Source organism: Carica papaya, chromosome 2, assembly GCF_054855325.1.
Source record: "Carica papaya isolate Zhongbai chromosome 2, ASM5485532v1, whole genome shotgun sequence".
NCBI classification, from domain to species: Eukaryota; Viridiplantae; Streptophyta; class Magnoliopsida; order Brassicales; family Caricaceae; genus Carica; species Carica papaya.
The window spans coordinates 2,927,713-2,942,949 of record NC_142310.1 but is presented as its reverse complement, the minus strand read 5'-3'; the positions used below and the strand labels follow the sequence as shown (position 1 = coordinate 2,942,949).

The window sequence follows — 15,237 nt, the reverse complement described above, 5'->3', positions numbered from 1 at the left end:
CAACAATGCCTTTTTGAATTTCCAATTCAAAAAATTTTGTACGTCTCTTATTCACATTCAACAATATTTAATTGTTAAGTTTCATATAAAAGTTTAAATCTGTAACGGTCCGGAACCTAAAAGAAAATAAATTATAAATTGAATGCGAAAACGAAATAATAGAGTTAGCGTTTACATTCCTTACACAATAATTTAAAATACTCAATAGGATTATGAGAATAACTCTTCTAAAAAAATAAGTAAATAATTAGCTATCTTAGAACGATCGTCACTCCGGGTAGTGAACTATTCACAACCTCCTTATTGATCGGAATTTGGATTTTGGTCCTCTTGATCTGAAATTATTAATGAAAATGTGAACTACACTAACCTAGTAAGAATATCATACTATTCACCGATACAGAAATGAATTTTGGTAAAAATTATAAAATAACCAATTGAGCTCTTAAATTAAGTAAATTCATTTATCATAAATAAAACTATTTATTACATACTTACCGTAGCAAGATTTCCAAAACCGCCCTATAGAGACAATAACACAAATAACATCATAATCTCATATTTAAGTAGCAAGAACAACAATTTTCTATTTTTTTTTTACTTACTGGTATCCCTAGGGTTCATAGGAATGTCCCACTACGAGTGAATTCGTATCAAAACTTATCAACTAACTGGTCGTCCCATACTTTGTCCAATATGAGTGCCAAAAGTACTATCTCTCAATACCCCGTCTGGTATGAGAGTGAATCAGGTCATTCTCATACCTCGTCCGGTATGAACGATAAAAATATCATTCTTCGATACTCCATCCGGTATAAAGCAACATTAACGGTAGGGTTCCCTATGTATGTAGTCCGTCCACCATCTCTCAAGAGATCCAGTAAGACAACTGTTTCATAATTCACTTAATCAAGCAATTTTGTGTTTACATTTAATTTTCAGTTTCACAATTTAACTGTAAATCACGCAAGACAAGTAATACATGTGTCAAGGAAACACAACTAAATCATCTTACCAATTCCAGTGTATTATCATACATTTAAAACTGTAAAATCAAACAATCAGTTAAAACAGTACAAACAGTAATAAATAACTGGTTTCAACTCCATTAGTAATACGTAATTAATTCTCAAAATTTTTAAAATTACACAAAATACTGTATTATTTATAATACAGAGAATAAGGTGATGGATTCTTACCCGAATCGGTGTATGAAATACCAAACTTCTATTGCGCTTACTGGCGGTCCCTAGATTTTCTAAATTTTCCTGCGGAGATTGAAACACGCTTTACGTACTTAAAAATACCAACAAAAAAAATCAAAATCAGTGTTAAAACTCTTATCCGACTAATTTTGGGATTTCGGGATGGCAACACCACCGTGCTCCGCCGATGGCAGGACTACTGTGCTCCGGCGACGGCACCACCGCCCGTAGCGGTAGTTTACCTCGGCCTGTCTATTTTCGATCGATTTTGGCTGGTTTCGGTCAGTTTTATACCTATCCCTGTGAGAAAACACGTTAGAGAGGCTCTGTTGGCCGAAAAAAGTCAAAAAACAAAAACCTACTAGTGGTGAAATTTTTTAGTGCGGCAGCTCTGCCGGCTCACCTTCGCAGCTGGACGTTTTCCTTCGGTCAACCTGTAGAAAACAGAACGGTAATCACAATGGTGAAAAAATCGCATGAAACGGGAATCGGGAAGGGGCTCATCGGAGAAGGTTTTGGATTTTACCCGCGGTGGCGCTGTTAGGCTTTGCCCGCGGTTTTCAGCTTATCCGTCGTTCTTTTTGCTCCATTTAGCCTGGGAGTGTTCAGAATCAAATCCCGAGAGGATAAGAGAATTTTTGCCTTTTTTTACGGTCGGAGGTGGCTCCATCGCGGCGGCGGGTGGCAGTCGCCTCCCTTCTCCGACGACTGGTTCTTCTTCTCTAGCGGAAGGCTGGCGACTAGGGTTTGAGTTCAATATGGGTTGTTTATCGCATTTGATCTCGACCGTCCGATCGTGTTTAAAGAGAAAATAAATCTGAACCATTTATCGTGATTTAATCTCAACTGTATGATCGCGTTTAAAGATGAAACGAATTTGAACTGTTCATCGCATTTAATCGTAACCATCCGATGGGGAAAAAATGGATCCGGACCGTCCACGCATGCGGGAACGCTTCCGGACTGTCCGATCACATGGCATGCGGATTGCCAATAATTTTTCAAAATTGTGTTCTGACCTCCAATTTCTGATTTTTCTTTCAAAAATACTCTCCGAACCTAAATTTTCACCTTTTTTTTTCAAAATTATTTTCAATTTCATCTCTAACCTATTTTTTTTCATAATTCATATTAAATTAAATCTTATTAATTTCAAAATTAGATTTTTATACAATTTTCGAATGTAAAAATTAATTCCAAACCAAATTCCAGACCCGAGTATTACGATTTAAATTTGAACTGTCGAGACTATTGCTTTGACCTTAAAAATTGTTGACTTAGTAGTAGTGCTTAAGTTTAAGACATTACTTTATTAATGTACTAATCAAAAGTAGATTTATATTTTGAGTTTTTGACTATTTTTTTTCTTGCAATAAGAAAACTAAAGTAAATATAGAATAAAATTAGAGATGTAACAAATAAATCAAATTTGTGGGACAAATATACAATAAATACAACAAGAACTACAATACTGTAATGTAAAAAGCAATAAAAGATTTTGGGATGTAAATATTTCTTTATGTAAATAATTATTTTTATATATTCAATTAACAACTCATCTTTTTTGGAAATTAAGATACTTAATTCCATAGGCAAAAACAAAAGTAAACAGGACAACAAATCCAACATGGGCTGCAGCAACAGCTCCAAGGAAGTCATATTCAAATCCAAAGTAATCCTTCAAGTATGCCTTCACTGTAATAGAACCCTCTCCAGGCACACCAACATAATCAAGCTTCTCACCTAGTTGGGATGTTATGAGGCCATAGATTGTCCAAGCAACTGGAGATCCCCAATAGTACCATCTCCACCATATTGGTATTCGCTGTAAATATGATCAGAAGCTAGAAATCAATGTGTATATATATAAATATATATCTTTGTATGAAATTGGTATACTTGTATTAGCATGTATTGAACCATTAGTATACATTTGGGTTAAAGAAGTAGCATGCTGAATCACACATATGTAGATATATACCGTCTTAGCAATAAGGAAGCCGGAGAAAAGATTCCAGAAGCTGATGAAGAAGGACATTACGATTGCAGCCATTTGATAACTTGGAGTAAGGGCAACAACCATCATGCCATAGAGTGTGAAGTACATAAAGCTCATGAACATGAAGAAGAAAAACCAAAAGAAATTCTTAACCTCCCAATCGAACCCAATCATAGCATAAAGTAATAGAGCATACAAAATAGCTTGAATGAAAATGTAAATTGTCTCTATGGCAACCTGCAAGGCACAAAATAATCAGATTAGTTATATTTGTAAGCTAGCGTACGTCCTAACATTGATTCGGATTTTTCAAATGAAGAAAGTTTAAGCTTTTTTTTAAGTACCTGAGCGAATGCATAAGGTAATGCTGAGTACATCCCAGCTGCTCGTTCGCGATAGAATACTGTTCTTTCAATTACTACAACAGGTTGTACAGCAGATGCATTGGTGGATCCAAGGAAAAAAACAGCAGCATACATAGCTCCCATAGAATTTAACAAGTCTTGTTGCTTTTCTCTGTTTATACAAAATATTTTAGTTACTTCTATGATCATGAACTTTACCATGATAATTTTCTGATAAAACGAACATCAAATTTAAAATGCAATTAAAAAATTATGTGGAAAATAAGTTCAGACTGTTTATTACTTAAACTATAAGAGACAAACCAATGCTTATTAAAGAGATATGTGCTTAATGAATTCAATGTAAGAGCTCGAGACATTATCAACAACCTTGGTTAAGGTCTTTGAAAGATGAGAATTTGCACCAAAAAAATTTATTGAGTTATTCTATGTTTAAAAGATATGTTATTACTAAGTGTTAAATGAGAAATATTTTAGACTAAAAAAATTATTGGGTCAATCAACAGTAGTAGGGGTATTGACCTTTTGAATCTTCTTGGTTTCATGTGAACTGTGTATTTTTATATTTTTAAGTTAATAGTAACTCGCTTTCATCATTCTTCTATCACTATCAGGAATGAATTTTTTATGAATCATCTTACATCCATACTTCACAACAAGATGAAATAGTGACATGTAAGAATAGTCACCTTTTAACCTTCGCCAAAATTTTTCTATTCCAAAACAACGCACCAAAAAATATTAAGACGAAGCTGACCTTACTACCAACTACATTATTAACTATCTGCCCACCAACACTCTGGATTTCAGAAGTCCTATACAAATACTTCAAAAAATTTTACCTAACTGTAAGTATCACAAACCATCTACTCCATCGGATATTTAGGTGTGTTGCATTCGTTCATATTTATTCCTATCAAAAAGAAAAATTAGATCATCGGGTTTTAAAATATATATTTGTAGGGTATTCTTCCTCTCAAAATGCATACAATTTTTACTATCTACCCATCCAAATATTTTATATTTTTACGAACGTATATTCATTGAACAATAATTCTACTTCACGCAATCTTATCTTCAAGGGAGTTTATATTGAAAAATAAGGATACGGAGTTCTTAATGGACTTTATCCTATCACCTTTGTCACACAACACCATCATCATAAGAGAACCTTTAAAACCTAACGGAACATTCACCTACTCAAGAGATCATAATAGACCATATTTTTTCATGTGTATACAATGAGAAAGATATCAAATATTGAGCATAAATCGGTCCAATAATCCGATCTTTATCCTAAAACTAAAATAAATTCCAAAAAATTTATGCAATTTGATAATAATATACTTATTGCACTTTGTAAAGATATAAAAGAATGTAAATATTCTATTTATCTTATCTCATAGTTTTTATCATTTGATAAGTATTCACCATCCTAATAAAATTTTTTCATAAGTTTGGATACTAAGTGTATTCTTAATACAATATTTGAGATATTATTTTGTAAAAAATGAAAAAATAATATGAATATAGAAATATAGACACTTCAAACAAATCATACATGAGAAATGATGGATCTACCCAAAAGAAAGAAAGTAGTGGGATGTAAATAATTTTTTACAGTAAAGTATAAAGCAAATGGGACAATCAAGAGATATAAAGCGAGATTGGTAACAAATAGCTGTATAGAGATATATAGATAGACTAGCAGGAGTTCGCACCAAGAGCCAAGATGAGAATCTTGTTGTCATTAGCTGCTCATTTTGATTGGCAACTATGACAATTTGATATTAAAAATGTCTTCTTGCATAGAGAAAAAAAAATTTATATGGATATTCCACCAAACTTTGATAGAAAAACAAGGTCAAATAAGGTATGTAAACTAAAAAAGACTCTGATGAACTCAAGCAATTGCCAAAAATATGGTTTGGTAGGTTCTAAGAGTGATAATAGATATGGGATTCAAGCAGACTTAAGGAGATCATACTCTATTCATCAAACACTCAGAAGTAGGGGTGTGTCTCCTAATATATGTTGATGACATTATTATAATGATGAAAAAGAAAAACTGATACTAAAATAGTATCTAATAAAAGAACTTCAGATCAAAAAATTTGGTAAGTTGAAATATTTTTTAGCAATTGAAGTCGTCTGTTTAAAATTCTAAATTTTTTATTTTTTAGTAAAAATACATTCATAACCTATTGAAACTCAAGCAAGTTAGCATGCAAACCAATTAGATTCTCATCTAATCATAAGGAATAGCAGAAGAAGATACGTTAGAAACTAAGAAAATATATCAAATATTAGTTTAGAGATTGATATGCACATTCCATACAAGATCATAATTGCCTGTACAGTGAGTGTTATAAGTAAATTCATGCACAATCAGAAAAAAGTGCACTTACAAACAGCTTACAGAATATTGCATTATCTAAAAAAGTTACTTAAAAAAAGAATTATGTCCAAAAAGAGTAATAAATCACTCCTACAAGTCTATATTAATATACATTATGTAGGGTTAGTAGTAGACAGCAGGTATATTATAAGATATTGTATCTTCCTTAGAGGCAACTTAGTCACCTAAAGAAGTAAGAAGTAAAATATAATTGTAAGGTTAAGTGCTGAATCAAAATAATGAGCAATGACACAAAAAGTATGTGAACTAATTATGGATAATAAAAATTTTAAAAGATCTTAGAGTCAAGTAAGAAAACCTCATGTGTCTCTACTGTGTAATAAGTCAGCCATAAATCTTACATGCAATCCGGTGCAATATAACGTAACCAAACATATTGAGATCGATAAACGTTTTATCAAAAACAAACTTGACCATGTCCTAGTATGTACATCATACATGTCTATCAATTCTCAACTAATAGATGTATTAATTAAAAACTTAACCAGTCTAATATTCTTAACTCTTATTGACAAGCTGGGAATTGACAACATATATTCCCCAGCTTGAAGAGAAGTGTTAAAGAATTAAATTAAATTAAATGATATAAGAGTAAATTACACTCTATATAATTAATTATAATTACTTATTTATGATCTTTTCCGTTCTACAAGATATGTATATATAGAGTTATAGTATTTAATAAAAAACACATCAATACTATTCTTAGCAATAATATAAATGTAACACAAGATAGTTTTTCACTTACCTCTTTCCTCCTTTGTTCCAAAAAATAAGTCCAAATATAATGCCAGTAGAAATTGTAAGACACAATCTAATGACATTGTATTGTGGGTTTCTCCAGTAGGACCAGTGTTGTTTCCAAAAGCAAGCTTTACACTGAGTGAAAAAGTCTTGAGAGTATTTGGTTGGGAAATGAAGGTCCTTAGATCCTGGTATTGGACTGCTTATCTCTTTAATAATCTCTTGATTCTTCCTGGCGAAAGAAACAATATGAAAAGAAATCTAAATACTAGGTCTAGAAATGGAGCATTAATATATGAATTACAAATTTTTACTTACTGATAAAGTTCAGATTTTGAGTAAATTTCAGCAAAATCGACATTAATTTGAGTCTCGGCAGCACTTGAACTGATTTCCAACATCCAAGTTGCAGGATTGTAGCCATCTTTGATATTTGGAACTCCAGGAACAGCCTGCAATATATACGTAAATCCTTCCATTATAAATACTAACTAAATAAAATGAACTTGTTAAGGAACTCCTAGAATGACTTGAGATATATTTGACAATTGATACAGACTTCAAAATATTCTATAAGCTTGTGAGAATGGCGACCAAGGGGGCCAGCATAAATGACTTCTCCTCCCCTCTTCATCAACAACAACTATACGAATAAGGAAAATCAAATTAGAAAAGGAACCAAGGCAAGTCAACAACTAGATATTTTGAAAGCTTTGAACATATACCTACCTCATCGAAGGCTTCAAAAATATCTATGCTTGGTTGGTGAATTGTGCAAACAACTGTTCGCCCAGTATCCACCGTACTTCTCACAGTACGCATAACAATTGCAGCAGCCCTAGCATCAAGGCCAGAGGTTGGCTCATCCATGAAGATAATAGATGGATTTGCCACTAATTCTACAGCTATTGTAAGTCTTTTTCGTTGCTCAGTTGACAAGCCATCAACTCCTGGAAGACCGACTAGACAATTTCTTAATGGGTTTAACTCGACTAACTCCATTACTTGCTCCACGAACATCTGTGATAAAAATTATCTAAACATTAATTATAAAGTTTATGATAAAACGTTGTACATTGATTATAAATTCAAGTGTTAAACAACGTGCCTTCCGTGCTTCTGCTGTAATATCTTTTGCAAGACGTAACCAAGCAGAATAAACAAGAGATTCATAAGCTGTTACATGTGGAGAATGAATATCATTCTGTTCGCAATAACCACTAATTCTAGCAAAAGTTTTTTGATTCTTTGGGTAGCCAGAAATACTGATCTCCCCTTCAATGTATCCTCCAGTTTTTCTTCCTGCAAGAACATCCATCAAAGTAGTCTTTCCAGCACCACTTACACCAACTAATGCTGTTAAAACACCTGGCCTAAATGCACCACTAACGTTTCGTAACAGTTGAAGGCGATTCTCTTCAACTCCTTGATTCTTCATTTCCTGAATTGGACAAACCCCATTCAAAAATTAAATACAAGAGTGAAGTTCAAAATCTTTCAAATTATCTGAATTATTTCCTTCTTTGTCAAAAGTATTTATAGTTTGCAAATGCTTTAATTTACAAGGCATAAAAGAAAAAATATTTAAATGAGGACTTACAACAGGCATATCAACGTAGTAATTCACATTATCAAATGCCATTGATAAGGGTTGAAAAGGCAACACCATTCCTTTATTCACAGCTACTGGCTCCATAACACTTGAACTTGACCTATTAGAAATGTTCCTCCCTGCCATAGAAAGAGCTGTAATCATTCACATATACACCTGCAAAATTAACAAAAAGTATCTACAACAATAATAGAGGCTGGAAATGATCAATTTGGAGGTAGATGTGGGTGGCACCCTCAGACTGAAGAATATAAGTTATGGTTAGTAATTCATTTAACTCAATTTTTAAATTAAATGGGTTAGCTGAGTCCATTGTAAGTCATAGGGATGCCATAATCATCAAGTTTTTTTTTTACCTGGATGGATCTCTTTTGCCTGAGTGGTACTAAGCTCTCTTTTAGTTTCGTGTATCACCCTCAGTTCAATGGCATAATTGAGGTACTCTATTGCACTAGTAAGATATACCTAAGATACTTCAATAATGATGTGCTCATCATTGGGTGGAGTGGCTTTCATGGACAAAATATTGTGTAACACCAGATTCTGCTCCTTGCAGTATTATTCTACTTAAGGCTTACAAGTCTGCTTTCCTTGAGGAATCACACAGCCACTTGTTTTCCATGTCTCTTACCTCAGGAAATTCTGCAATAATGAGATTTTCCAGCCTATACTACCCACCAAAGGGAAATTATTTTAGTCGCACAAGCTGTAGTAAACCAATGTTACCATGCATAAAATAGCGAACTGCTTATCCATTGCCGTTGCCTTTCACCAGCTGGTTGCCACGTTACTAGAAAATATCCTACTTTGGTACTTACCAAAAGGCAACTTTTGAAGAAGAAAAGTAATTTTATTAGTAATATTACAAAGAGTAGAAATGATTGGTTCATAGGGCAAGTATACAACTGTGAAACTCACTAGTCGAAGAAGATATGGTTGGCACATTGACTAATAGTGTTATGCACCTAGGTTTATCTTTGGCCTAGAATTATCAGATTATGCATGTTTATTCTTGGCTAGAATTATTAGAGTATGAAGGTTATCAAATTTTAGTTCCTGAGAAGGCTAGTTCTCATGATTATTCCTAATGTATATATATTCCATTGAAATCAATACAGTTTCTGAACAATATCTCCTCATTTTATAGTATGTAACTCTATGATATTGAAGAGTTCTCTTCAATGAGCCTTAGTTACAAAACATGGGTGACCAAGGTAGGAAATTTATGAAGTAGTCAGTGCACTTAATTAAAGTTTTCAGACTAACCCTATTCCTAACAAGATCCTAGAGGACCAGAAGATTGCCCTGCAAGTCATTGTATCCAACATACACACAACAACTTCATATATTTAAGTTACATTACCTTAGTTCACTTATTTCCTTTGTAAGATCAACTAGGGACATGAAAAACCTTTAAATAGCTTACCTATAAATCCTGAACCTGCTTCTGTGGTCTGTCCTTGCTGATGCCTTTGTGAAGATGGTTGCTTCTTATCAGTATCCTTATCCAGTGCAATAGACTTGGAATCCCGTAGTGCTGCATTATTTTTCCACGTCAAAAATCAATTTTTACTTTAAAATTGAAATGAAAATCTACGTGAGAAATAAGAGCTTACGATTCAAATATGTTAATGCTGCTATAAAGCAGAGATTAAAAAGCAGGGAAAAGCCCAGGAGTGCCCCAACACAAATCCAATACCAATACTCCTCTGTGTACATGCCCCTTAATCTAAGAAGAGCCTTTCCAACTGTGGGTTCAGCAACGTCAGGAGTAGGATTAGGCTACATCAAAGAAATAAAACGCAGTCATTATAATAATTACAAAATATGGTATAGAATATGTATTAAATTGTGTTTCTGGAGAATCTTAGGTCTTACTGCACTCCATCTTTCATCCAGAAATTCATTGATGGCGAGAGCATTTTGTCCATAAGACATTGGGGAAGCATAATAACCCCAGATCATCCATGGTGCAATATCATCTGCAAAAGAGAAAGAGAAGATGGAATTCTTATATTTCTTTTTATGTTGAACATCTGTAAGCAGATTTAAGCATCTATAGCCACTATATTGAATTCTGTAAATAGTTGTAATTGTTATAAACAAATCAATCCACCAAGGAATAGTTATCCTATAAGAAATATAACCTTTGGCGACAACGAATCCACCAAGGACAAAAACCAGCAGTATTGTCATTGTACCAAGTGTGTTTGCAACAAGTTCTGTTCTCCCAAGTGCAGCAATGAAACGGAAAAGAGACAAAGCCATGTGATGTATGGCAAAAAATGCCAATAGTTGACAAAAGAACCTGAAGCATTTTGAACAAGTGAGTAAATAAAATAACATACTGTATAATCATAACTAACTTTCAGGAAGGTAGGGCATGTATAAGCATATATACCTACTAGCAGCAGGCGCAAACCCTACAGTGTAATATGTGAGGATAATCCATATTGCTGATTCAACGAAGGAGAGAGGAATCTTGAGAATCCAAATTGGCAAAGCATAGGCCCATGCTGGATAGAACAAGAAATCCCTCTGCCTGTAAAACACAGGAAGCCTGACTATAGTCATTGCAAGCTCAGCCATCCCATTGAACATGATACAGGTAAGACTGAAAAACAGTGCACCATAAAATTTTGCTCCATCTTCAATATGACCTGTTTTCATTTCTGTTCTCAGAAACACTGTCAAGGTAATCAGTGACATCATGGTAATCTGGCATATATTGAATATGTACAGAAAACTGTTGTGCTTCATCAATAGCCACTCTCTTGCAAAGCATGAGTTAAAGAGTTCCCAATTAGAAATTCCATATTTTTCTTTAACTAATGCAGCAGGGTGAGTCTTCAATCTATCATATGGAGCTGTAAGATCTTCATAAAGCCTTTGACCAACATGGAAAGATTTGAAACAATGCACAAACTCCGATACAGAGATGTGTCTGTAAGGTTCATCATTGCTACTCCAGTATTGTTGTTGATCTTTCTTGGAAGTCACCTCTTGCAAGAAATCTGCAACTCCTTTCCTTCCAGGACATTTGAAGCCTACACTTTCAAAGAATTCAAGCACATTTTCACGTGGACCTTGGTACACTATCTGACCCTCTGAAAGCAAAATGATGTCATCAAAAAGATCGTACGTTTCTGGTGCAGGCTGCAAAAGAGAGATGATCATGGTGATGTCCATGATATGAACCATCTGTCTCATAAACCTTATAATTTGAAAGGTGGTGGAACTATCCAAACCCGTCGATATTTCATCCATTAAAAGAGCTTTAGCTGGTCCAACCAACATTTCTCCTGCATTTAGGCAAACAATCTATTTCAATTTCTTCGTTTATTTTCAAAGGTAGCACTATAAGGACTCTTGTAAAACATAATTGTACAAAAAAATAATCCAACATCTATAGTCAAAATCCTCAACCAGGGCTCTAATTTGTACCAGTGGTGACTCGTTTCTTTTGTCCACCCGATATGCCTCTTCTCATCTCATCACCCACCGCAATATCAGCACAGATATCTAATCCAAGCATCTGTTTAATATAAGGTCATAACAAGGGAAGTTCAGGAAACTTGAACTCAAAAGAAATGAGCTTTATAGTAAGCAGAGAGATAAATAACAAACCCTAAGCACGTAATCTGTAACCAAACTTGTCTTTTGGCCCGAAACTGAAGTAGCTTTCATGAATGCATCTATCTCAGGATCAGGTCTGATTCCTGCTTCTTTTTCCCGTCTTAACAGTTCTGCTAATAATTCATACCTAGTACCAACTCCCAAGCAACGTCCCGAAAAGTCCAGTATCTCTCGGACAGTCATCTCTCCAAAATTGAGATCATTCTGACTAATGTAAGCACATGTTTTTTGGGGAATAAACTCATTCGTATCATGACCACAGTATGTGATCTTCCCACTGGTTAGCTGTTGGAATTACAAACAACAACAAAGTTTTATAACAACTTTGCTGACAAAAATTCTGAGAAAACTGTAATTGATCCCATGACTTTCTAAAAGACTAAGCACAAGAGTATCTAACTAATGCATAGATCATTCCAACACACATATATAATCAATGAACCTCAACTTCTTTTTATTAATAACAAACTATAAAACTTGGTAAAACACAAAAATGATATAAAAAAGAGATCAAGGGAATACTAACTCTTAAACCCTTATCAAACTTTCCAGCTAATGCTTGCAGCAATGTAGTTTTCCCTGATCCTGGAGGTCCTAAAAGCAATGTCATTCTGGGAAAAATGGAAAAGACACCCATCAACAAACTTCAAACCAAAAAACAAAAGCCATAAGCCATTAATGGATTAGAGAGAGATATATACCTGGAAGGCTTCACTATGCCGCTGACATTCTTGAGTATGTTTAGTACTCTTTTGTTTGACGGGAAAAGCCTGAGGAACACAAGAACTTCCTGTTCAGAAAGGAAAATGTATCAGTGCCCACATTTTTTGAGAAATAATTATATAAAATATATGAGTGAGAAAATAGAAGAGACTACCTCTACTACATTCATGGAAGAATTCAGCAGAGTGGGAAGTGCTCTGTTTCCAATGTATGCTTCTCCCTCTATTGATAAATTCTCATACCGGATTTCAATCTTTGGAACCTCAACGCCCACCCTATTCCATTAAACAAATTATTAAATTATTACATTTTGTTTGGTTAAGTTCTATTAAATTTTTATTCAATTTATATATCTTCATGTTTTGAACATAAATTTACAAACTTTATACATAATGAAACCAATTGATGCCTTCAATTTCGTTCTGTTAAATTTTGGCTTTTCACTTGTGTTCTTATTCTTTTTCCATATAAATAAAATTTGAACCATACTCGAACTTTGAAATATACATTAAAATAAAAAAATTACAAATCATTCATAGAATATTATATTAAAAGTATTATAAAATTTATACTACTTAAGATGGAGAAATAAGATCTCTCTTGGGATATACCTTAAGAGCTAACTTGTACTTAAAATTAAAGAGCTCTTACTATTATTGATATAAATTTATTAAGAAATATTTCCAATTATAAAACAATTAAAAATATATATTTTCTTAATTTTTAGCAGTATAAAATTAGATAGTATTAAAAAAATATAATATTTATCTATGGGATTCATTATATTTTTACCCTCACAATTTAATTTAATTGTACTTCAAGCACATAAATGTTTTAATTTTTATTTATTTAACTTAAATGGTAAAAAAATTTTAATTTTTTATCTGACTATAACTCTTATGAATTAAAAATAAAATTTTTTTATACATTTTAAATCCAAAATTTTCGTTGCCTATAAAATTAATAAATTTAAACTAGCTATAGAAAAAAAAAATAAAGAGAATTCAAACCTATCAATTCGATCTCTAATCTTACGAAGCAATTTTTCATTGTCCTCTTCGATGATTTTGAGTAAACTCTCCATGATAAGTATCTTGTTTCGAATACCAAGATTGACGGCATCAAATTCTTCGTAATCAACCTTACCATTATCCGAAACATGTTTTAGTCTCCCTTTCCTCATTCGATCATATGTTGGAAGTCGTTCTATTGCCGCCCATGTCAACTCCTCCTCATCATCTTCTCTCTCGTTATTCTCGAAAACATTTGTTGGGTCACTCGAAATCTCCCCAAGATGTATCGAAGTCCAACTATTTTTACTTGAAGAGGAAAAGGAAAGACTTGCTCGTCGACTCAGTGAGGGTCGACTCAGTGTTCTTGCGAGATTGTCTCCCGCCATTATCGAATGTGTGACGTAAACTAGAAGTGTTCTTAGCTTGAGACAATGTAAAATCGAAAAAGTAAAATGATAAAAATGAGAATTTATAATATCACATGAATGTAATCTTCTGTATTATAATTTTTCTATTCTTTACAGCCAGCAAAAAGAAAAGAGAGAAGAAATCAAATCCAAGAAATCCGATTTTTCTTGACTTTTTTAGTTATTTTTTTCTTTTAAGGATCGCATTTGATTTCATATAATATGATCTCAAAAAATCTATTTAATTTAATCTTTTTGGCTAACTCCCATTTTTTTTTTCTATATGTATTATATGAATCTCCACTTCAAATCTGTAATTACCATTTTATCCTTAAAAAAATAAGGATATATATGTTTAAATATATATTTATAATTTTTTATTAACAATTTATTTAATCAAAAATAATAACATGTTCAACTTGGTTTTCACGTGATAAATCCGTTAATGATATTAATAATATTTAAAAGACAATAATTAATATTTATATATTTTTGAAAATAAAAAGACTAAAAGATTGAAAAAAAAAAAAACATTAGTAGAGATAATAATTTAAATATTTAAAAATATGATATAAATCAATTTAGTATTTGGGTTGGTATTTTTTTTGTAATTATCACCCGTTATATTTACTAGTCTATTTTTATTTAATAAATAAAATAATTTAAAATAGTGAACTTAATAGAAAAGTGAAGTTTTTAATTAAGATAATTGCACTAACTATAAATATAATGTCGGAAAAAAATCGATTTTATATCACTCTTCGATTCGAATTAGCAAAAACAATGTCTCCTTGCATAATATGAATTTCAAACATTAATTATCTGAATGTGAATGAGTAGAATGGTTTTTTCTTTCTATTTGAGAGAGTTTCTTGCTAAATATTTACATAAGATTTGTGTATATATATATATGTATGTACATACAAGTGTAAAATAGTTTAAATTATAAGGGGTGCAAAGTAATTACATGAACATAGCGGTCATAGGTTTTACACATATCCACCCAATAAACTACAATTTTTCTTACTCGCTAACGTACCCATTGATCATCCCCAACTCAAGAACTCCAAATTCTGTAATATTGACTCGATTTTTGTGACTACATTCTGAAAGT

At 32.7% G+C, this 15,237-nt stretch overlaps 1 protein-coding gene across 3 annotated transcripts; it reads right to left on the bottom strand.

Moving 5' to 3' along the window:
- Positions 1-2,732: 2,732 nt before the first annotated feature.
- LOC110819220 (pleiotropic drug resistance protein 2-like) lies at positions 2,733-14,102 on the bottom strand. 3 transcript variants are annotated; one of them, XM_088212670.1, is made up of 20 exons: positions 13,714-14,102; positions 12,858-12,978; positions 12,682-12,770; positions 12,507-12,591; positions 11,972-12,265; positions 11,789-11,879; positions 10,746-11,646; positions 10,492-10,652; positions 10,223-10,326; positions 9,961-10,126; positions 9,771-9,881; positions 8,333-8,463; positions 7,841-8,173; positions 7,462-7,752; positions 7,292-7,375; positions 7,051-7,184; positions 6,737-6,964; positions 3,549-3,720; positions 3,187-3,441; positions 2,733-3,030 (listed from the first exon to the last, which is right to left on the bottom strand). In XM_088212670.1, exons 1-20 carry the CDS (start codon positions 14,100-14,102, stop codon positions 2,761-2,763), a joined length of 4,410 nt encoding a protein of 1,469 aa, XP_088068796.1. In that variant the 3' UTR covers positions 2,733-2,760. The 3 variants fall into 3 exon arrangements, with proteins under 3 accessions (XP_088068796.1, XP_088068794.1, XP_088068795.1); XM_088212668.1 differs by lacking the exon at positions 13,714-14,102 and having other exon boundaries at positions 12,858-13,021; XM_088212669.1 differs by lacking the exon at positions 13,714-14,102 and having other exon boundaries at positions 2,891-3,030; positions 3,187-3,316; positions 12,858-13,022.
- Positions 14,103-15,237: the final 1,135 nt, after the last annotated feature.